This window comes from Helicoverpa armigera, chromosome 22, assembly GCF_030705265.1.
Source record: "Helicoverpa armigera isolate CAAS_96S chromosome 22, ASM3070526v1, whole genome shotgun sequence".
NCBI classification, from domain to species: Eukaryota; Metazoa; Arthropoda; class Insecta; order Lepidoptera; family Noctuidae; genus Helicoverpa; species Helicoverpa armigera.
This window is the reverse complement of record NC_087141.1, coordinates 2701441-2723211: the sequence shown is the minus strand read 5'-3', so window position 1 is coordinate 2723211 and position 21771 is coordinate 2701441. Positions and strand designations below refer to the sequence as shown.

Sequence of the window (21771 nt, the reverse complement as noted above, 5' to 3'; positions counted from 1 at the left end):
GATTCTGTGGTAAAAAGCAGGGTTTGCTACGGCGTAGCATGGAGCGCTACGATCGCGTAGCATAATTAGGACACTAGTAAACTTCGCTAATTCCCGAAAATAATATTTTGTGGTTGTTTTCCTTTTGAAATAAAAGTTAAAAGGAGAAATAGCTTTTCTTAGGCACCTGTGTGTGCCGTAGGTACACTTCGCACACAGGGGCGGCCCTGCTCCATGCCTACTAGATCAAGGGATTAACGTACTTATACTAATCATAATCACTGTTTTATCAGGTATTTGTAGATATTTTGTCACATGTTTGAATATTTATAGAAGAGCTTTGAGACGATAAGTACTAATAAGTAGTAATTAATAATTTCACCTATTCGATATCCAGCATTTTATCTAGTGGGTACAAAGTACTAATCTTGTTTTGACTATTCATTTCAAAGTTTTATCATGGCCTGAAATATTTAAAAATATGATGAATATTCAGCTATATATGTTATGGACCAAATGATAAATTGGGCAGTATTCATAATGCCCGGTCATTATGAAAAATGCCCAATATGAGAGTGCAATTTGATAATAATTATTCAAATTATCAAATTGACCGGGCACTATACATATTGCCCGTGACCTTTTGGGCAAAGTAATACAAACATTTCATTTTTAGGGTTCCGTAGCCAAAATGGCAAAAACGGAACCCTTATAGTTTCGTCATGTCCGTCTGTCCGTCTGTCCGTCTGTCCGTCTGTCCGTCTGTCACAGCCGATTTACTCGGAAACTATAAGTACTACAGTGATGAAATTTGATGGGAATATGTGTTGTATGAACCGCTACAAAAATATGACACTAAATAGTAAAAAAAAGAATTGGGGGTGGGGCCCCCCATACATGTAACTGAGGGATGAAATTTTTTTTTTCGATGTACATACCCGTGTGGGGTATCAATGGAAAGGTCTTTTAAAATGATATAAAGTTTTCTAAAAAACATTTTTCTTAAAGTGAACGGTTTTTGAGATATCAGCTCTCAAAGTCGTAAAAAGTATGTCCCCCCCCCTCTATTTTTATAACTACGGGGTATAAAATTCTAAAAAAAATAGAGGTGATGCATGCTAATTAACTCTTTCAACGATTTTTGGTTTGATCAAAGTATCTCTTATAGTTTTTGAGATAGGTTGATTTAACTGTAATTTACGGAACCCTTCGTGCACGAGTCCGACTCGCACTTGGCCGGTTTTTTTATTGGTATTGCCATTTAACTTAAAATAAACTAAATATTAAACCACTTAAATAATCAGCCTCATAATTTGGATTAATTATGAAGGACTTCTGCCTTAAAATAGTACACTAGTTTTTGCATTTAAAAGTTAAGGAAAGTCATATTAAAAATCTATACTAATATTATAAAGCTGAAGAGTTTGTTTGTTTGTTTGAACGCGCTAATCTCAGGAACTACTGGTCCGATTTGAACAATTCTTCCGGTGTTAGATAGCCCATTTATCGAGGAAGGCTATAGGCTACTTTTTATCCGAGTTCGTACAGAGGTTCCCACGGGATGCGGGTGAAATATAACATAAAATTTAATTAAAAACAAAAAATTTACAACGTATCTTTGTTTTATAGAAATGACTTTTTATTATAAAACAAAATAAACTAAAGTTTAAGCAATCAGACATAATTAACATCAACATATTGGGCATAATTAACATCTTATCTTAATAAAAGTCAAATGAAAATGTAATTAAAATATAAAATTTATAAAAAACTTTTTACAAGAAAATAAAACCGACTCCCAAAAACACTGATAACCAAAAAAAAACTATTCTTAGGTGCCTAGAAGTCAGTGTCTATTGGATGTACCTGAGTTTATACGCCACCGACTTCTAGGCCGATGCACCTAAGAATAGTTATTTTTTTGCTTTTCAGTGTTTTTGGGAGTCGGTTTTATTATCTTGTAAAAAGTTTTTTTATTTTAAGCTTTTCAGTGACAAGCATTGTCACTATCCGCATAAGTGGAAGGTCTCATCAATACGAATAATATAAACCCAAACACGAGGTAGTTTACTCTCTCTGGTCTCCATCATCAGGTCAGCTTCAAACCTTCACAGACATACGCCTTAGTGTCAAGTTTTTACCCTACGTATGCCTACAATTATCGAAAGTTGCCCTCGATTTCTCAGGGTTTCCATCATCAGATCCTGACTTGATGATTATGGGACCACCTGGGAGGTAAACCATATCCAACAAAAAAAAATTGCATATCGGTCCAGGCGTCTTCGAGTAATCGGTGAACATACAAAAAATATGTAGCAAGTAACAGGATTTATTGATTAGAACAACTGCCACTGTGAAATATAGCTTTATTATCGAATTGCCCAACTGTCATGTAGCAATATACCTAATAATGCCCGTGCAATGTGATAAATAATGAAGTTAAGATAGTTATTAATCAATTGGCCCGATAAAGCTAGACATTATTCATAATGCTCGGGCATTATTTATAATGCCCGAATTAATCACTTGGTCCATAACATATAATATACTTAACAACCGTTTAAAAGTGGGTAGTGTCGACTCTATCTACCAACAAGTTCGCAATCATGGCCAAGCCACCCCGCGTACCACGTGGAGTGATGACTTGAGCAAGACGGCTGGCAGGAGATGGATGCGAGAAGCCGAAAATCGATCTCAGTGGCGTGCACTTGGAGAGGCCTATGTCCAGCAGTGGACTGCGATAGGCTGATGATGGAGACCACAGAATAAAAGCGACATAGGACGGTCACCAACGACGCATCTAGCTAGGTAGTCAGATGATCTAAGATAGATCGCGAGTAGGCGCTGGACTTAGGCCATCTTTCTATTGGTTGGCGTTCCTCCTTGGCCTACGTTCAGCAGTGGCATTGTCTGATATGATGATCAGATGATGGTACTCTCTCTCTTTAGTATATGAATGGGTGAAGCTTATGTCCAGCTGTGGACGTCGTGATTATGATGATCCTATTCCTACAATATGAAACATTCCTCAGATAATAATACTTCTTTTAAATTCAAGCATTCAGCGATGCGACGTTTGAAGTGTCTCTGACTTGCAACACGACCATACATACATATAATGCAGTATTGCAACGTGACAATCTCAGATACAAGGCTTAGATAAGCTGATAACAGAGTTATTCTTATGATAATTCATCTAAATAATGTTATTATAACGAATTTATGTACTTAGTATTTGTCTATTTGCAAATTAAAGTAAACTAATCTGATGAGTAAACTGAATATGTTAATAGCAAGCGGCTTATGATTTAACCATATTTCAGCAAAAAAAAGAAAAGGTAAGTAAGTATACATGGTTTTGCATGATTCTTATAATTATCTTTCATTGAGCTACGTTTGCGAATCGATTAGGTACTTTTTATAATGATACGCTGATCAAAACTGACTTAGACTGGAAGCCGACCCCAACATAAATGGGAAAAGGCTCCGAAGATGATGAATGATGACTGTTCAATGATGGTAATCCAGAGGACCTGACTTCTTCATTCTTTTAGCATACAAGAGATGAGCGCAGTTGTGTGCTAAAACTAAGAAAAAAACATTATTATAATTATCCCACTTATCAGTTCCATTGAGTGTCAAAATTAAACATAAGAAATGGATAAGGAAATGAGATTGTTGACAACATAATATAGGTATTGTTGGCTAAGATTAGTTATCATTCAGGCGCTTTCATTTGCGGAGGCGTCACGCAATCGACAATATTTCACGATGGATCTCCGTGCGCCCTGCTGTACAGTGATAATTATAGCAATAATAGCTGTTATATGGATAACTGCGGCAGAAAACGCGGGTAAGCTACTTGTGTTTTTTTAACATTCACTGGTTTGGCTATTTTAAAGCCTCTTTATTATTCTAATTGTCATGTCCAAGAGCACGCAGCTTTATTAGGAAAATAAGACGGAACTTTAAATTGTGTCAAACTTAAGGTACCTAATAGTCTCGCTTCAGAACAATAATCAAAATCAACATCAAACATAGTAGAATGGTGGTTAATAATTATTTACTTCGAGGTATTTTGTTGAGGTTAGGTAATTCAGTCATACAATATCATAATACATTTTGTGTAGGTACAGTCACGAGCAATAACATGGAAACGCCCTTAAAATTTAAATTCATATAGTGACATAAAATCGCAAAAATAAGTATGCTAACTGTGTCCAAAAAATATGTAAACGTTAAATTGTATCAAAATTAACTACACATTTTTATCAAATTTACGTTAACAACAGATTTCAAAAAAAAATATTAAGTTTTAGTTACAAAATAATGAACCCAAGGAAATTTCAATAATATGTTTACAGTAAACCAGTTTGCCAGTGACTTCGATGTTGAAGGAGTTCTAATATCTAATCGTACTGGCTGTTACAGTATTTATTTTTATATTTCAAATATTTTCATATGTCACTTGACTTGTCAAATTTCTCTCAATAAAATTTTCCCTTTACATAATAACTCTTGAAAGAGTTCCGTGTGAAAGAGGCTGAGCTAGATATATTCATTGTAATATATAAATTTAAAATGAACAACGTGCCTTATCGTATTTCTACATATGACAAACACAAAATTATTGTTCTTAAAGAACAGGGACTTTCGGTAACAGACATTGCAAATGAATTGGGAATTACGGTGAGTTTGCATTTATTGTTGTTGTGTTTTAAACGTCTATGTATAGGGTGCCACGCGTTGCGCAGTCATTAGAACAATTTACTTAGATGCCTTTTTTTTTCAGCGAAAAACCGTGTATTTGTGGCTCAAGCGGTGGGAAGATAACGGCGACGTTGTTAGTTTTAAAAGTAGTGGTCGTCCACGAAAAACTTCCGCGGCGCAGGACAGGCAGATCGTCAACAGTGTGGTCAGTAACGGATTTGTGAGAATTCAGGACATTTCATCTTCGCATTGCGTATCAACTTCGACAATTCGACGTCGCCTACGCACAGCTGGCCTACGTCACAGAGTTCCGGCGCGAAACCACTATTATCTGCACGACACAAGGAACAGAGACTACAATTTGCTCGAGAATACCTAAACTACGACTTCAGCAGAGCCATTTTTCTGATGAAAAGTGTTTGTTTCATCTGCTGATGGACGTTTATCTTTATGGCGGCCTAATAACACTCGTTATTTAGAAAGGAACATATTGCCATCTAGAAGAAGTGGTCGGATAAGCTTCGGCGTTTGGGGCTGGATGTCAGCCAGTGGACCTGGTGAATTGGCAGAGATTAGTGGACGAATGAATAGCGAGCAATATACCAGTATTTTAGACGAAGTTTTACTTCCTAGTCTGAACGTTTACTTTCCTGAACTGATGCCTATTGATTTTGTGCAGGATAATTCAGGTGTCCATAATTCCCGATTCACTCAAGCCTGGTTCAGTCGCAACCGGAATTTCGTGAATTCGTTGCCGTGGCCACCTAAAAGCCCTGACCTCAACCCTATAGAGAATTTGTGGGGGCTGATGGTCCAAGAGTGGGACAGCAACCAAGCGAGAACCAGAGAAGCTTTGGTCAGACACGTCCATGAGATATGGGATAGTTTTAGAGGCAATAATGTATGTTACAATATGGTTTCGTCAATGCAGGAAAGGCTGCAAGATGTTATAAACGCTGAAGGGGGCTACACAAGATTTTAGTTAATTTAAGGCCCATTTTCACCGACACGATGATACTACGACGATACGATGATACGACGATATTATTATATTTGATTGGCTTAATTAATAATAATCATTCCGTTTGGTAACGAATTACAAGACTGATTTTGTATGCCTTTGTTTTATTGTAGTAACCAACCCTTATTTATTTATAAAACTGTAATTATTACAGAAAAAAGTAGGTATACACTTTCAATATCATTTTAATGTATCCATAACAATTCCTATAATATGTATACAACTGGCATTTCATGTGTATATGTTATAGAAATTGTCATGGATAATTCAAAATTACATTTTAAGTGTAAACTTTTTAGTGATTTTGTATCGTTTATATTACTATGAAACCAATGTATACCCAGTTTTGATACAGTATTACATGTAGATAATTTAGAAAAAAATATAGTACACATACTTTTTGAATGGTGGAATTTGAGATATTTTAGAAAATGTGACAATGTATATATATTATTGCTCGTGACTGTACTCTACTATCTAAAATTAATTGCATCAAAAATCTCGTCATCGCCGCAAGAGGCTGGCCTAATTTTTAACGAAAATAAAAACCAGCCAGTTGTTTATTAAATACAAGTGATAATTAAATAATGAATTATTTGAACCATAGCCTTTGGAACATATACATAGATTAAGCTTGACCTGTCAAGATAGGCTGCATACGAAGTTAACAAAATATTTCGGGTATAACGACCTATCACAAGAAGATTTTAGATGTGCAAAACGTTTGTTTAGGCTATCTATAACATTTTTATCATAATCAGTCTACTATTTGCCTGAGGCAGAATGTTTTTTTTTCCTCATGTTGTTTTCCTTAGATCCCTTCTAAGGAAAAGGTCTTTATTCTCTCATGGGCGTCCGATATACTTAGAAAATCCATTTACACAAGTTATATTTTAGTTGAAACGCAGTTGCTTTTACTGATAGGTCACCAAGACTTTAGTATACCTTGACTAGTTGATACTTAAATTATTTATGTTGATACTTAAACTTTTATGTACGTGAGATGTATTGTAGCTTTCAAATGTTTTAGACCGTCCTTGTATGGCAAGATCTACAGTCAATGGATCAGTGTGTGTATGTACTGCGGCTTACTGCGACACTATCACTAGAACAGTGCCTCTTAGCGGCAGTTACGTTTCCTATATCTCTTCTGAGGTGAGTTCTATTTCAATTGCCAACTTCTCTTTTTTAAAACCATCCACTTTCGACCCATCTGTGTAAAGGGTGATTGTCATCATTTTACATATGAAAGTACGTTGGTGCATGTTTACCACTCTTGCTATGTCATCATCCTCCTAGCCTTTATCCAACTATGTAGGTCTAATCGTCAACACGTAACAGTCTAATTGGATGTAGCTGAGTACCAGCACGGTAAAGTTTAGTCTGTGGTACTAGTGCTTTACAAGGAGCGGCTGTTGCTATGTACGTAGGTATGACATAATTGTAGGTAATGTTACTTTCTCATCAAACTTTTGTGGAAGTTTTACTTATGACTTCTACATATAGATATGTTTTTTCAGGCAGGATTACGATTTCATAAAACAATTGGGAAACTCTATAGACATGAAAAAGGTAATTTGCTTTATTTTTATAATTTATTTACATTTGTGGACTTTTTTTACAGCTGACGTAAATAATTCTAATAAATATTTTAGATGAGACCTCAGAAACTACTATCGAAGTAGATGTGACGACTAAGTACCAAAGTATAGAAGGTTTCGGGGGCGCTGTGACTGATGCCGCCGGGATCAACTGGCAGAACCTGACCGACCCGCGACTCAAGCGCCATTTAATACAGTAACTATGACACAATAAATATACTTGACAAATTTTTTCACCTGAATCCCGTAGCGTGGGATCTACTATACCCGGATAAAAATTCTCTGACCGATAAAATGTACTGTTACATAATATTTTTTCCAATTGGTTCTGTAGTTCCTTATTAGATTACCTACCGCGTTCAAGCTAACAGACGAACCCTTTAGCTTTAAGGTAGAATTCCGTGCCGCGGCCTACGACAGTCGTCGGCCGCGAGCGACAATAGTCAAATTTTTCACAGGTTGACTGCGACAGTCGCGATGCACGGAATTCTACCTTTACAGTATTAGATAGATTTCACGTAATCATTATGTACTGTCAACATTTTAATGGCCCGTGTCAGTCATGAATTTTTATATGGTCGCAATTCTTATGCTAGAATCAGGCAAATATTTTTTTATCTATTTGAACATAGAGAGCTGTTTTTCACAATTTCTAATCAAAAGTTTCGCTTGATTTACCACTTAATAAACATAATAGAATTAATAGATTATGATTTAAAAGATAACGTGCATAGTTTCGATAATGTTGCTAAAGTCTTTGCCCTCTATAAATTTTAGATGTCACAACTAAGTTTATTTAGCTCCTGATAAGATATATTATGACAAGTAACGATTAACAGATTTTGGCGTAGCTCATATGTTTAAGAAAAAAAAAATAACCAGAATTTAAGCAATCTTTAGATACTAGATAATATAATAAAGAGGAAACCTTCTTTGTTTGCTTATTCCCTAAAGGCTCCGAAACTGTTGGGAAGCTAGCCTTCCCCAGTAACGTAGGCTATATATATATAGGTATATATAAAACGGCTGGACCAATTGAGGTTATATGCAAAAAATTATATGCTATATTTTAGTACATTGTGACTTTTTTAGGGTTCCGTACCCAAAGGGTAAAACGGGACCCTATTGTTTTCGCTTCTCTGCCGTCCGTCCGTCCGTCTGTCACCAGGCTGTATCTCATGAACCGTGATAGTTAGAGAGCTGAAATTTTCTGTTGCCGCTATAACAACAAATACTGAAAACTAGAATTAAATAAATATTTTGGGGGGCTCCCATCCAACAAACGTGATTTTTTTCCATTCATAGGTCCATTTTATAAATAATAGTACAGAACCCTTCGTGCGCGAGTCCGACTCTCACTTGGCCGGTTTTTTTTGGAAATCAACTACATATTCTGGCAATGCTGCCAGCCTTCTGGGTACATTACCCGGTGACAGCGATGAGGAGCAATTTTTTGATGCTATGTATTAGTTTTAAGTTGTACATATAAGTTTATTTTTATTTTTTAAATTAATGTAAATACTATGTAAATAATACTAAAAAAGAATAAAAACTTAGTTTAAAAAAACTACATATTCATATATGTACCTACTTATATTTGTTAACAACAGTAATAATGTTTACAGGTCTTACTGCAGCGACCAAGGTCTGCAATACAACATGTTGAGGGTTCCTATCGGTGGATCCGACTTCTCGACGCGCGGGTACGCGTATAATGACTTGCCTGAACACGATGTGAAATTAGCCAACTTTACTTTGGAGCATGAGGATTATGAATATAAGGTGAGATCACATCAGCCTAATCTGTTGGCTTATAGTTGGTCCAATAGTTGATTGGCAGTTTATTTTAAAGGTTAATCCTAGCAGACTCTCCGCCCCTAAGACGACGTACTGACCCAGACTTTCTCGTCAGTTTGATGCCATCCGGATACCTGATCTTCATACTGAGTTTTTGAACCCTTTCAAACTATTGATAGGCTTTATGGGTCCCTTAAGGTTATATATTCGGCCCTTCATGTATATGGATTAAGTTGGATTGAGATTTTCTAAGAGGCATCTAATATAAGAAGTGATAATGCAAAAAGGAAAAAATATTTATCTTCTTAGTTATTTTCATAGCTGAATTTCTCCTCAATAAAAACTTGGTAAATTAGCTGAAATTAACGCTTTTTCCTTCCAACCAGATTCCTATGATCGAGGCGTGCATGGAAGTAGCTACCGCACCAATAGAAATAATAGCTGCGACTTGGTCTCCCCCCATTTGGATGAAGACCAACGACGAGTTCTCAGGCAACAGCCGACTGCACAAGAAATACATGCAGACTTACGCAGATTATCATTATAAGTAAGATCTTTTTGGTTCAATAAAAAAAAAGATAGATGGCCACCGATATGGGGCACAGGGTCCAAGGTACCGGTGGTTAGGGTCCCAGAGACAGAAACCTCCTCACAATACGCGCCGTATCAAGGAGTACTGCCTTCTGAATCAGTCCCTTGATCCAGCCGCCCAACGAGAGCCTCATGAGGTGTTGGTCGAGGCTCTTGGCTATTAAACCATTGGCCGTAACGACAATCGGCACAACGACAGCCGTGTCGACACTCCGCATGGCGACAACCTCGTGGGCTAAGTCAAGATTAAGTGAGATTATTCTTATAAATAGAAATGACGTAAACTACTCTAGATTTACTATCGAAACCTCTCGTGAAATAAATGATAATGCACCGTCAATCGCAGGTGTGGCATTGCATTTATCTCTATCAAAACTTGGTCCAATGTGCATTTGATCACTGGACGACTTCATGTTTGCAAGCAATATCTACTTCGTTTGTTCGCACTATAGAACCGATTTGAAAAAATGGTCACAAAATAGGTCCACGATAATTAAAGTTTTGTGAAAATGGATAGCCGCAATCGCAATTGAAAAGAAAATGAAATATTTCTGCGCATTTGGATTAACATTAGCTGCTTTTTCAACTAGTTGTATTATATTTGCAGGTTCTTAGAAAAGTACGCGGAGGCCGGTATCCCGGTGTGGGGTCTGAGCATCACGAATGAGCCTCTACACAGCAGCATCAACTACATCCCGGCGAACATAAACAGCTTGGGTTGGAATATGGATGACATGGTATTCAAATTACTTTGTAGTTTTAGCTTATCGGATATCTTTGAAAAAATTATCTTAGTAAAAAATCTCTTCTTTTTCCTAATCATAATCTCAATTTCTCTGTTCTCATCCCAATTTCTTATTTGTTCACGTCTACCAATTTGATACTTCTCTGTTTGACTTCTTATAGTTTCAAGTTAAAATTTTAACAGGTTCAGTTTATGTACATATTTACATGACGTAAAAAAAAAGCCTTATTTATACATATATACAACTAAAAAATGGCATCAAAAAACTCCTCATCGCTGCCCACCGGGAGTGTACCCAAGAGGCTGGCAGCTTAATTTTTGACCAAAATAAAAACCAGCCTTTGGGTCACTTGAAGTGTTAGTTAAAATTATATTGCATGTCGTAAACATAGTCTTTCATATTATATACCTCTAAAACTATGTAGTACTTAATCATCATGGTGAATGTTTTGTTTCAGAGAGACTACATCATGGAGAACTTGGGCCCTACCCTCCGTAACAACAATTCCATGTTCAAAGATGTTAAGATCATCACCGGAGATGATCTGCGCTTCACCATCATTCTCTATTGGAATATGGTCAGATATGTTTTACAAGTGTATTTGTTTGGATACTATATGTATATCGGTATCAAAGAGTATCACCTTCTGAATCAGTCCCTTGACCCAGTCACTGGTTATTTTGATTGTATATTAAATACAGCAAATATGCTAGTTCAGTCCACTCACATTTCGTTAGAATCCCGTATGGAAGTTCTTAATAACTAAATATTCGCGATCTGACAATCAAAAGCAGGAATTTATTTTCTCCGTTCTTGTTTTAACTTTGTGCTTGAATAGGATGTAAGATTTTAAATTCTGAATCAATACCTAAATTTAGTTTTTATATACATCATCACCTCCCGAGCCTTTTCCCAACGACCTATGTTTGGCTCGGCGACCAGATTTTTTTATCTCCATTTTTTTATTCACCAGCTGATTCTGGTATACCCTGAGACCCTGCAGTACCTGGACGGCGTTGCAGTCCACTACTATATGAACGCATACACACCGCCCACCATCCTCTCTCAGGCCATGGAGAACTATCCCGGCAAGTTCGTCATATCCACTGAAATCAGTGCAGGTATTATATTAAGCCTTTATTGAAGTTTAAACTAGTGGCCCGCGGTGCGAGCTTGGCTAAATAAATTCCACTATTTTGTTAGAAAAATGATATAAATGAAGAACCTTCGACCGATTTGGTGCAAACTTCACATAAACCATTTACCAAATAGTCCGAACAGAACACTAAAATCCAAACGAACTCAGGAAATACAATTCCTAGAAGTCTATGCAAAAGTCGAGACTTTGTATATGAAGAAGTTGCGAGCAGAGCGTTCGATAATAAATTCAGGAAGTTTAATCAAAGAGATTTTTTTTCTTTTAGGTGCTATGCCAACGGATACCGTCAAAGTAAATTTAGGAGCGTGGGATCGGGCTGAGTTATATGCAGGAGATATCATAGAGGTCAGTTAATCTCCCAATGAAAAGTATTCCCAATGCTTTCAACTTTAATGCATCATCATCCTCCTGCCTTTTTACGAATTTAATTTGAGTTGGCGTAGCATGTTTTCTTCTCCCATGCTTTTCTATCTGTCCTCATCCCACAAATCACATTTATTCTAGCCATATCGACTTTCACACTATTTATTCACCGTTTCTTTGGTCGTCCCCTTGCTTTATAGTCATCCACGTTCCAAAAATTTTATATAAGACAAATAAGCAGAGTACATAAGCGTCTTAAGAATTTATATAGAGCATTCAAACAAGTTATTTTAAATAATCCATGCAATAAGATGTGCTAATGAGAGTGCACACATTATCTCTGCAGCATTTACATATTACATAAGCATGTTATTTTATTTAATCACCTTATGATAATTGTGATAAACCTTTTAATCCAGTCATTTGTGCATCAATGGCTCATGCACATTGCTTTTTGTTGACAATTCACTATCTCTGCCATAACAGTGATTTAGGTCACCGTCTACTTTGACTATAAATACTTTTAGCTCTTCATTCGCTTTAAGTATAGTTACTGTTACTGTTACAGCCTTTTTATCGTCCCACTGCTGGGCACAGGCCTCCTCTCACATGCAGAAGGATTGAGCATTAATTACCGCGCTTGCTCAATGCGGGTTGGTGATTTCAGTCTATATAGTTAAGGTTTCCTCAAGATGTTTTCCTTCACCTTTATATAAGCCATTGGTGTCTAAGATATACTTAGAAAGTACAAACAGACTTAAGAAAAGTTGCATTGGTACTTGCCTGACCTGGAATCGAACCCACACCCTCATACTCGAGAGGTTGGTTCTTTACCCACTAGGCCACCACAACTGAGGTACAATTAAGTGTAGTGCTTATATTAAAATATTTCAGAACCTCAGCAACAACGTAATAGGCTATCTCGATTGGAATATGTGCTTGAACACAGACGGTGGCCCCAGTTGGATCGACTCGTCCATTGACTCGGCCATCATCGTGAACGCGACCGCGGGCGAGTTCTACAAAAATCCTATGTTCTACGCGATGGGTCACTTCTCCAAATTCGTTCCTAGAGGCTCCAGGAGAGTGAAAACTACTGTTACCAACGAGACCAGTATTCAGAATATCGCTTTCCTCACCCCTAATGATACTGTCGTCGTTGTTCTATTCAATAAGTGAGTGAATTTCATGTTTTTTTCATTTGATCGTATATAGTTGTGAGCAGTTTTCAGACCTGCTAAGCCATCTTCAAAATTTACTTTGACGACCTCGACGGCGCAATGGTCACCATGCCGGACTGCCGAACCTGAGCTCCTGGGTTCGATCCCGGTTCGGTCGACATTTCTGTGACGAGCATCCTTGTTGACCGTGGTCTGGGTGTTACAATATGTATTTATAAATATGTATATGTAGTTTATCAGTTGTGTTAGCACCCATAACACAAGTTAATTAATAACTTACCATGGGGCTAACCAACCGTGTGTGAAAAAGGTGTCCCGACATTTTTTTTAATTCTTACAACCAATTGCTGTATCTATGCCCAAATTGAATATGCATTGAGGCACCTACTTACTTGTTCTTTCGCAGAGGTCGTTTTGCCACACAAGGATGGTAATGACTAAAAGTTTTTCTTGTGGTGTTTTTCAGAGGTGCTGAAGAAAAAGTCAGATTGCGTTTGGGAGCGAATGAAGCCGAGCTATCAATTGAAGCCAAATCTATTACAACCGTCGAGATGCCCAACGAATGATGATTAGTTTTAGATAGCTGATGATAAAAATAAATACTTACATAATAAAAAAATATATATTTTGATCATTATTTTTACACTTTGATACTAGAAAGTATAATCTAGGGTAGGTACCAGAACCAAAAAAATAAAATGTATTATTTAATACCAATGCTTATGCTATCATTTCCTTCTCATTATCCTTATTTGCCAGAATGTTATTCTACTAAGTACTTAGTTAGGTACTTGTTTATTTCCTGAACCGAATTACAAGATAAAATTAAAATTAGGAGAATCGGGCCCCTGGTGTTCAACACCAGGGGCCCGATTCTCCTAATTTTACTTAAGCGACCTTCGATTGACGTTCGACTCGATTCGACTGAGATCCAATCCGACTCAATTACGATTGAAGCGTATGTGGCATTCCGCTATGTTTTCTTTGAAATAAACGTTTTTATCCTTTTCTGTCATTCAATAATGAATCATTTTGTCTGCGAATGATTTACGATTGCAAAATGATTGTACAGCAAACTACCGTATAGACCAAAATCATCAAAATAGCACTATACTGCTTATGTACCCAAAAAAAAACAAGCAAGATATTCTCGAAATTTGAGTCTGCATGCAATTCCATATCTGATTCACACACTCCAAAACAAGCACTTAACTTAAGTGATCCTGTCTAGAAATTCGAGAGCGGCTACAGTAATCAGTTATGCGCTTGAGTCGCTCAGTCGACGCTCATATTACGATCGAAACTCACATATTGTATAACAACCAGCGATGTTTGGATACAAAATCAATTCAATGGAGATGTTAATCTAATTGGTATAGAATTTATTTATAGTTTTTGTAATGGGTGCGTATAAAGTGTGTGTGTTAGTGAGCATACTTTGTATGTGTTTTGCTATTGCATTTGGTTTAAACGGTAAGTTATTATCATATTTTGCTTGGTTCTCAAAATTGTTTGTGTTGGTTAAGCGTATCTTACAAGAACAAATGGAGTGATAAGGGTATCATTACATAGGTTCTAACACATTTTTTTTAATGATTTCCTTGAAAGTCAACTTGAGTTTCGAATCATCTGTTGGTTGAGCAATCTGCGAATGTACCTACAACATTCAGGTCGCTAATATAAAATACTAATGAGTTAACATTAAAAACTACGAAGTTAAGTTGTAGCACTAAAGAATTATTCCCATTCAGTCAATATTTTTAGTTTGACTACATATTTAAATAGCTGGACACTCAATATTAAGCTAAGGTCAAACAATAGATAAGGTAAGACCGTTAAACTTTGTTATTGTGTTCGAACTGATAGCTCTGTACCACGTGGTCTTGTTTATTTTCTTATACGACCAATTTTATAATAGGTACCTATTGACTTGATTCTCAATTTGGATGTTTGTATTTTGTTATTTATTTATTTATGAAAGTAATAAGTGGTTCTCATTCATTGTTTCTTTACAATTTCAGTTTCTAACACTGTGGCAGACACAAAATACTCTGTTATTTATTCATTTAATTTCTTATTTATTCAGATAGACCATGCGTGGCACGTAAGATAGCAGGGAAATCGGTTGTATGTGTATGCAATGCTACTTACTGCGACACAGTCACCCGGGAACCGCTTGCTAGTTACGCATACACAGCATACACTAGCTCACTGGTAAGATAGTCCCAGATAACTTGTTATCCCATTACTGAAATAATTTAAATTAAATGCAATAAGATTACAATCATAATGATAATTAGACGATAGCTAACCCTCAACTGTGCACCGGCAGGGCTTATCAACATATTATTTCAAATTTTAAAATGGATTTACGAACTATCGTCGTAGGATAACGTCGTCAATCGATAAGTCCTCCTTGTGGCTATCGACTGAGAGCATTTTGTAATAGATCTTATTTTCTACTTTTCAGAGCGGATTAAGATTCAATAAAACCCAAGCTGCGTTGAAACGATTAAATGATACGGGTGAGTTATTGCATATTTACCTACCTATGCTACCTGTAGAAACCTAACACAAAACAAACCCCATTGAGCGAGGGTGGTGACTACCGCCCCATTCTTCTCTTTGGATAGGAGGACTGTGGTCAGCGGTGGAACAATAATGGCTAACGATGCACCACACATACAAATACTCACACAGAGATGTTCTCAAATTCTTACGAACTTATTTTAGCTCTAAAAGACGGTATATCCATCAGACTATGAGAGTGAAGGAATAGTGAGTGCACCTGAGCCTGCGCAAATGCTTGTGCACTATTATATTTCCTGCGCAATTGGCTAATCTCCTTACGTAGCCGATAACCGCCTAGGAGGACATCATCATCATATCCATAAGAATACTATTCTCCCCAGACGTAGAATGTTCAGCAACAACGCTAGTGCTGCACCCAGACACGATGTATCAGACAATAGAGGGGTTCGGCGGAGCGGTCACCGACGCCGCCGCCATCAACTGGAAGAACCTTAGCGAGCCGCTGCAGAAATATCTTATTGAGTAAGATGTACTAAACTAATATTATAAAACGAGAGCTCTCGAAGTTCGAAGAGGAATAAAGTTCTTACTTCGGCCAATTTTATCACGCTACACCCCTCCGTCATTGGTTCCGGTTAACTTTTCCGAGAGGCTACTAAAACCTCAAGAGTTTGTTTTTTTGTTTGCTTGATCGAGCTAATCTCAGGATCCAGTGAGCCGATTTAAACTTCTTTCAATCTTGGACCACCCATGTATTAGAAAGAATATAGGCTGCTTTTTATATGTATAAGTGCGCGAAGTCGTTTCTATGGGATGCTGGTGGAACATAAAAAAGGCTGTCATAAATCCCCAGGGACTAAGTCATCATCATCCTCCTGCCTTTATCCCAATCCTATTTGGGGTCGGCCCCATGTACTAAGTGATAAGTAAATAAGCTCACATCCGTGCTTCCACAGCTCATACTTCAGCGACACCGGGTTGGAGTACAACATGCTGCGCGTGCCCATCGGCGGGTCGGACTTCTCCACGCACGCGTACGCCTACAACGAACTGCCCGCTGATGATGCACAGCTCACAAACTATACGCTCACCAGCGAAGATTTGAACTATAAGGTGAAGATTTAAAATCTTAATTAATTGCTAGATGGTGGAATAGAAAAGTATGATTGAGACTCATGTGTACTTTCGTTTTATATGTCTAGTCATGTAACGCATACGTTTTAAAATTGATAGTTTGATCTTCTTATAAGTACCTACCCACATTTTTTTTGGGATATCATCATACGGCTTTCAGCTGGGTGTTTTCGTTTTTCGATTGCTCTCTGTTATCTATTTTATTACCGTCCAGTCCTGATCCCTTCATATCTACACCTTTTATACATGCATCATCTCTTGTCGGTCGCTTGTGATTCAATTGAGGGTATAAAGTGGAAAAAACATCGCCATCCTGCCCCAGTTCCAGTTCCCAACCTCGCCTGCTATGCCAAACATACTAATCATTTATACCCTCTGCTGTTTCAGATACCAATGATAAAGGCGGGTATGCAAGCTTCAAGTGCTCCCATCCACGTGATCGCGACGACCTGGTCCCCCCCGCCGTGGATGAAGAGCAACAATGCGTTCACCGGCCATAGCCAGCTCAAGCCGCAGTACTACCAGACATATGCTGATTATCATTACAAGTAATATTTCTTTTAGTAGTAGGTATTGTTCGCGCAGAACTTGATAGCGGTCCGTAAATAAATTCAGAGCCTAATGTAGGTGCTTGTGGACTCTCCGCCAATATCTAAAATTGGTTTCTTTCAACAAATCGCTTAGTATCCAGAGACGACTAAAAGTTTGACAGGAACAAAACCTATAAGAGAACTTGGTAAATTACAGAAAAATTAGTGTGACCTATTTAGCAGGTCAATATGGTCAGGTCAAAAATCACCCGTCATTTCCCATCCGATTAAAAGAGCATGATAATATAATCCATAGTCAAAGTCTAATCTGTCTGTCTGGGGTCGGATATAAACAAGATTTTGTTTGTATTGTGAGGCTGTTAAAATAAAATCTTATAATTATTTCAAAAACCTCAGCAGAAATACATATATCTACAATCTACATGTTACGTTGATGAATATGGTTCCAACTTGGTCTTATGTCACCGACTTTCACTCGGTTCGTGGAGTTCATTGGCCTCGGCAGGACCAAAGATCCCAACTAAAAGTCAGTCGGTCATGTATCAACAATATGTATAGCATACTTACTTGGATTTTTCAGGTTCCTCCAGAAATATTTAGAGAATGGTGTCTCAATATGGGGCATCACTACCACTAACGAGCCTACCAACGGTCTGGTCGGCTTCCTGAACTATATCAACGATCTAGGGTGGACTGCCGAAAGCATGGTAAGACATAATAATTATTACCTATTTTAGTGTGAAAAACCTCATATTTCATGCCCAAGATTTTGAAAACTCTAAATGGAATAGCGATAAATATAACTGTGTTCTAGTCTACACGTAGTAATTCCCTTACACAAAAGTATTTTTTTCTGGATTCTTGATAAAAAGCTATGTTTGAAGTGTGTGTTACATACGTATCATTTATTTATTTTTAAATTCTTTTATTTTCAGGGGAATTGGATCGTGAACAACCTGGGACCAACTATACGTAACTCAACGTTCAAGGATGTTAAAATATTAACCGGAGACGACCAGAGACTTACGCTTCCTTACTGGATTAATGTGGTGAGATTTTGAATAATGCAATTAAAAAATAATGCTAATTTTTCCATTCAAACTGTCATCTGTATTGGTGCCAAAGGTGCTTATTAGTAGCCCAGGTAACTGGGTTGAGGACGTCTGATAGGCAGTTGTTCCTTCAAAAACACCGATACCCAGCTGTGACACTCGAAACCGGCCCTAACATAATTGGGAAAAGAGTAGGCGGATGATGATGACGGGTGCTAACGATCATGAACAGATGCAGATTTAAACCCTTTACACACCTTCTCAAACTTTTGTAGTGACGATACCATTCATTTCATCAATTTTCGTCACCCATCCCTCACCTCACACATAAATAAGTTAATCTTTATGTCCCAGATGATATCGGAGCACCCCAAAGTCCTGGACTACATCGACGGTATAGCGGTACATTACTACACAGACTTCTTAACGCCGGCCGCTGTACTGTCGGAGATCACCAGGACTTATCCTGACAAGTTCATCATTGCTACTGAGGCTTGTGAAGGTAAGGTCTGTTTTGTTTTGCTTTTTTGCTTTTAAGTGTGTTTTGCTTCAGACTTTTAACGTTTACATACTACTAGCTATTATCCTGGTGCATAAAATCCAAAATCTTTTAGTAATATGCCTCGGTTCCAACCGCGTCCTGAAAAATTTCTTACCGCACCCCATCCTTTCTAAGGCTGAAAATTATCTTTAGGTATACCTAAAGTAGAGTTATTTTAGTATTAGTGAGGACGAGGCCTCAAAGAAATTACTAGATACGAACTGGAGTATTAAATGTGTATGACTAAGCTTATCTTTTACGGGCGATCACGGAAGAAGGCATTTTATAAATCAGGATACAGTCTTTTATATCATGTCTCGTATTTAATCTGTCTTCATACAGATTTTTATCTCAATTGCTCTCCTGCGTTTACCTGTTATAGCGACAAAAATAGCATAGTAGAGTCAAACAACCAAAGCTGCTATCATACCTTCCAGCACCAGCACATCATGCTAATCTAATCTGCTTTGTTTTCCAATCAACATTGGCATTGACAATTGTTACTTTTAACGTTACAGGTACGGCGCCGTTCGAGAAGCATCATGTTGACATCGGCTCGTGGATCAGAGCTAAGAAGTACATCATTGACATTATAGATGTAAGTAGTTAATCTGTTGTTTGCTATGATTTCAGTGGCCTACTCATTCCATAATAACTTGGAATTGTAATGTACCTAGTGTCAACCAATCACATATGATTCTCCTAAGTTTTCGTAGAGGCTATCAAATACGATAAGCTCGAAAGTCGGTATATAGGTAGAACTGATTGTATTTTGCTATTTTAGAACGATTTTCCGACAAAGTGGGTCATGCATGTAATTTGTTGAAAGTACATGAAAAACATTACTGTTCTTCATACGCTTGTAAACCGTAGGTATATCACCACTTTCTAGCGTTTTATTCGTTAACACTTTCATATAATTCCATTTTCAAAATTTCTAATACAGGACATGAACCACAATGTAGTTGGCTGGTTAGACTGGAACTTATGCCTTAACGTGCAAGGAGGTCCGAACTACATAAAGAACTTCGCCGACTCCCCGATAATCGTATTCCCCGAGAGGGACGCGTTTATCAAGCAGCCCATGTTCTACGCTATGGGTCACTTCTCTAAGTTTGTACCGCGGGGGTCACGAAGGATCGGGGTCACTCGCAAGTGTGGCTGGGGTCCATCCCTCTGGAGCGTCGCCTTTATGACCCCTAGACAGAATGTGGTCGTTGTCTTATATAATGAGTGAGTATAGCATGTTTAGATGAGAGTTTAGACTAAATAGACTTGCGTTAGGTACGAAAGCAACAAAAATATTTCGTAGAAATGTTAATGGTTAATTGACAGATAATACTATTCAAGAATATACTGGTAGTGTTGGTATAATAGGACGTATATATAGATATTATGCTGAGAATTGTATATTGTTTATAAAACAAAATAAGCAAGGTTCACACTTTTGCGCTATGTGCTGATTTAAACAACAAGAAGACAATTATAGAATGTGGCCATGACCTAGACGCACGATCAGCAAGGTAATTTACATTTACTAACATATTAATTCATATATTTTTAAAGTTTAATATATTTTTTCAGCCACAACAAATCAGTGAAGGTAAATCTCCAGATAAACGGCAATCAAGCTACTTTGGTGATGGTACCCAACTCGGTGACCACTGTGGACCTACCACCATACCTGTAAATAGATCATTTTCAACAGATTAGGTATACATACATATATGGCTATATTTATTGAAAAGTTTTATGAAAATGCAGGGCTTGTAGGGGATACTATCCGAAAGTATTTACCTACAAAAGGTTTTGGTACTACATAAACTACATTGTAGTTGGCAGAAGAAGGCACTTTATGACAATCAGTGGTTTAAGAAAATGTTAATGATGCATTTATATTAATGTTAATTAATACATAGTTGTAAGAACGTTTTTGAGATATTTTTTTATATTTTTTCAAATAAATAGAAAACACTATGCGTTTGTTTTTTTGTTGAATTGTTGATAGAAATTAGCATAGTTGCGCTCGTAAACGTCGGAAGTGGAAACACCCATAATGATCGCTAAACAGACCATTTATGATAATCCCGTGTAGACAAAATTATTACATTTTAGTCGCAGAATGGTGCAAATTACCTCATAAAAATAGTTTACATGTTGGTTTCTGCACATTTACTGGAAATTGTATTAAATGTAGTAGTTGTAATTGTAGTTGTTATAGTCTGTTTGCTATAGGAGCTATTTAAAATTAAATTGCAATCTATTTTAAAGATTTCGAAAAGGCGTACGTTTTGTTCAGAATTATTAAGGCCCTGAAAAATATTGTGACGTGGTAATGACCTAGAGACAAAAAAAGGTTTATAAACAAAGAGATCTAATATCTAAGTATATGATGGATGATCCTCATTCAAGGTCATCGATGACTCCTCGGCCATGCGTGCACTATACCCTCGTATGTTCGTGACACAGGAAGGCGTTGTTACGCCGTCCGTCACGGCGCTGCGTCACTCACTAATCTCGTTCAGACGATATTACGTGATTGCTTCAATAGGGTAACTGCGCTTTTGTGTCTGCTTGGAAAAAGGTTAATACATTTAATTTAAAAAAAAACAGTTCGTTTTTCAAAAGGAATCTTTTTTAATGGAGTTTCTTGCCGGTTCTTCTCCATAAGACCAACTCTTTGGAACCATGCAAATAGTTTGAGCTTTCGTAGGATTGAAAAAAAAATGTCTGACTCATGAGAGACCTGCTATTTTTTGCTTGTGAAAATGTGATGGAAAGAGACGGGCTAGTAAAAATGTTAGGTACTCGTC

General features: G+C 37.3%; 2 protein-coding genes across 3 annotated transcripts; both read left to right on the top strand.

The window, feature by feature from the left end:
- Nucleotides 1-3672: 3672 nt before the first annotated feature.
- LOC110370804 (lysosomal acid glucosylceramidase) lies at nt 3673-13754 on the top strand. 2 transcript variants are annotated; one of them, XM_064040486.1, is made up of 12 exons: nt 3673-3832; nt 6741-6865; nt 7231-7282; nt 7366-7507; nt 8937-9093; nt 9495-9655; nt 10307-10436; nt 10903-11022; nt 11419-11566; nt 11870-11949; nt 12862-13142; nt 13615-13754. In XM_064040486.1, the coding sequence occupies exons 1-12, from the start codon at nt 3751-3753 to the stop codon at nt 13712-13714; spliced, it is 1578 nt and encodes a 525-aa protein (XP_063896556.1). In that variant the 5' UTR covers nt 3673-3750; the 3' UTR covers nt 13715-13754. The 2 variants fall into 2 exon arrangements, with proteins under 2 accessions (XP_063896556.1, XP_063896557.1); XM_064040487.1 differs by lacking the exons at nt 12862-13142; nt 13615-13754 and adding an exon at nt 12536-12613.
- A 360-nt stretch (nt 13755-14114) lies between these two features.
- Nucleotides 14115-20935, top strand: LOC110370805 (lysosomal acid glucosylceramidase). The gene is made up of 12 exons (XM_064040654.1): nt 14115-14621; nt 15235-15362; nt 15619-15673; nt 16061-16202; nt 16637-16793; nt 17202-17362; nt 17946-18072; nt 18301-18414; nt 18772-18919; nt 19477-19556; nt 19905-20191; nt 20543-20935. Exons 1-12 carry the CDS (start codon nt 14549-14551, stop codon nt 20646-20648), a joined length of 1578 nt encoding a protein of 525 aa, XP_063896724.1. The 5' UTR covers nt 14115-14548; the 3' UTR covers nt 20649-20935.
- Nucleotides 20936-21771: the final 836 nt, after the last annotated feature.

Excerpts from the sequence above, each read along its gene's own strand:
- LOC110370804 (XM_064040486.1), top strand. The coding sequence starts at position 3,751 with ATGGATCTCCGTGCGCCCTGCTGTACAGTGATAATTATAGCAATAATA. Across the intron at positions 7,283-7,365 it reads ACTCTATAGACATGAAAAAG|ATGAGACCTCAGAAACTACT; the intron begins GTAATTTGCTTT and ends TAAATATTTTAG. Across the intron at positions 11,023-11,418 it reads TCATTCTCTATTGGAATATG|CTGATTCTGGTATACCCTGA; the intron begins GTCAGATATGTT and ends TTTATTCACCAG.
- LOC110370805 (XM_064040654.1), top strand. The coding sequence starts at position 14,549 with ATGGGTGCGTATAAAGTGTGTGTGTTAGTGAGCATACTTTGTATGTGT. Across the intron at positions 14,622-15,234 it reads TATTGCATTTGGTTTAAACG|ATAGACCATGCGTGGCACGT; the intron begins GTAAGTTATTAT and ends TTATTTATTCAG. Across the intron at positions 18,920-19,476 it reads TGCTACTGAGGCTTGTGAAG|GTACGGCGCCGTTCGAGAAG; the intron begins GTAAGGTCTGTT and ends TTAACGTTACAG.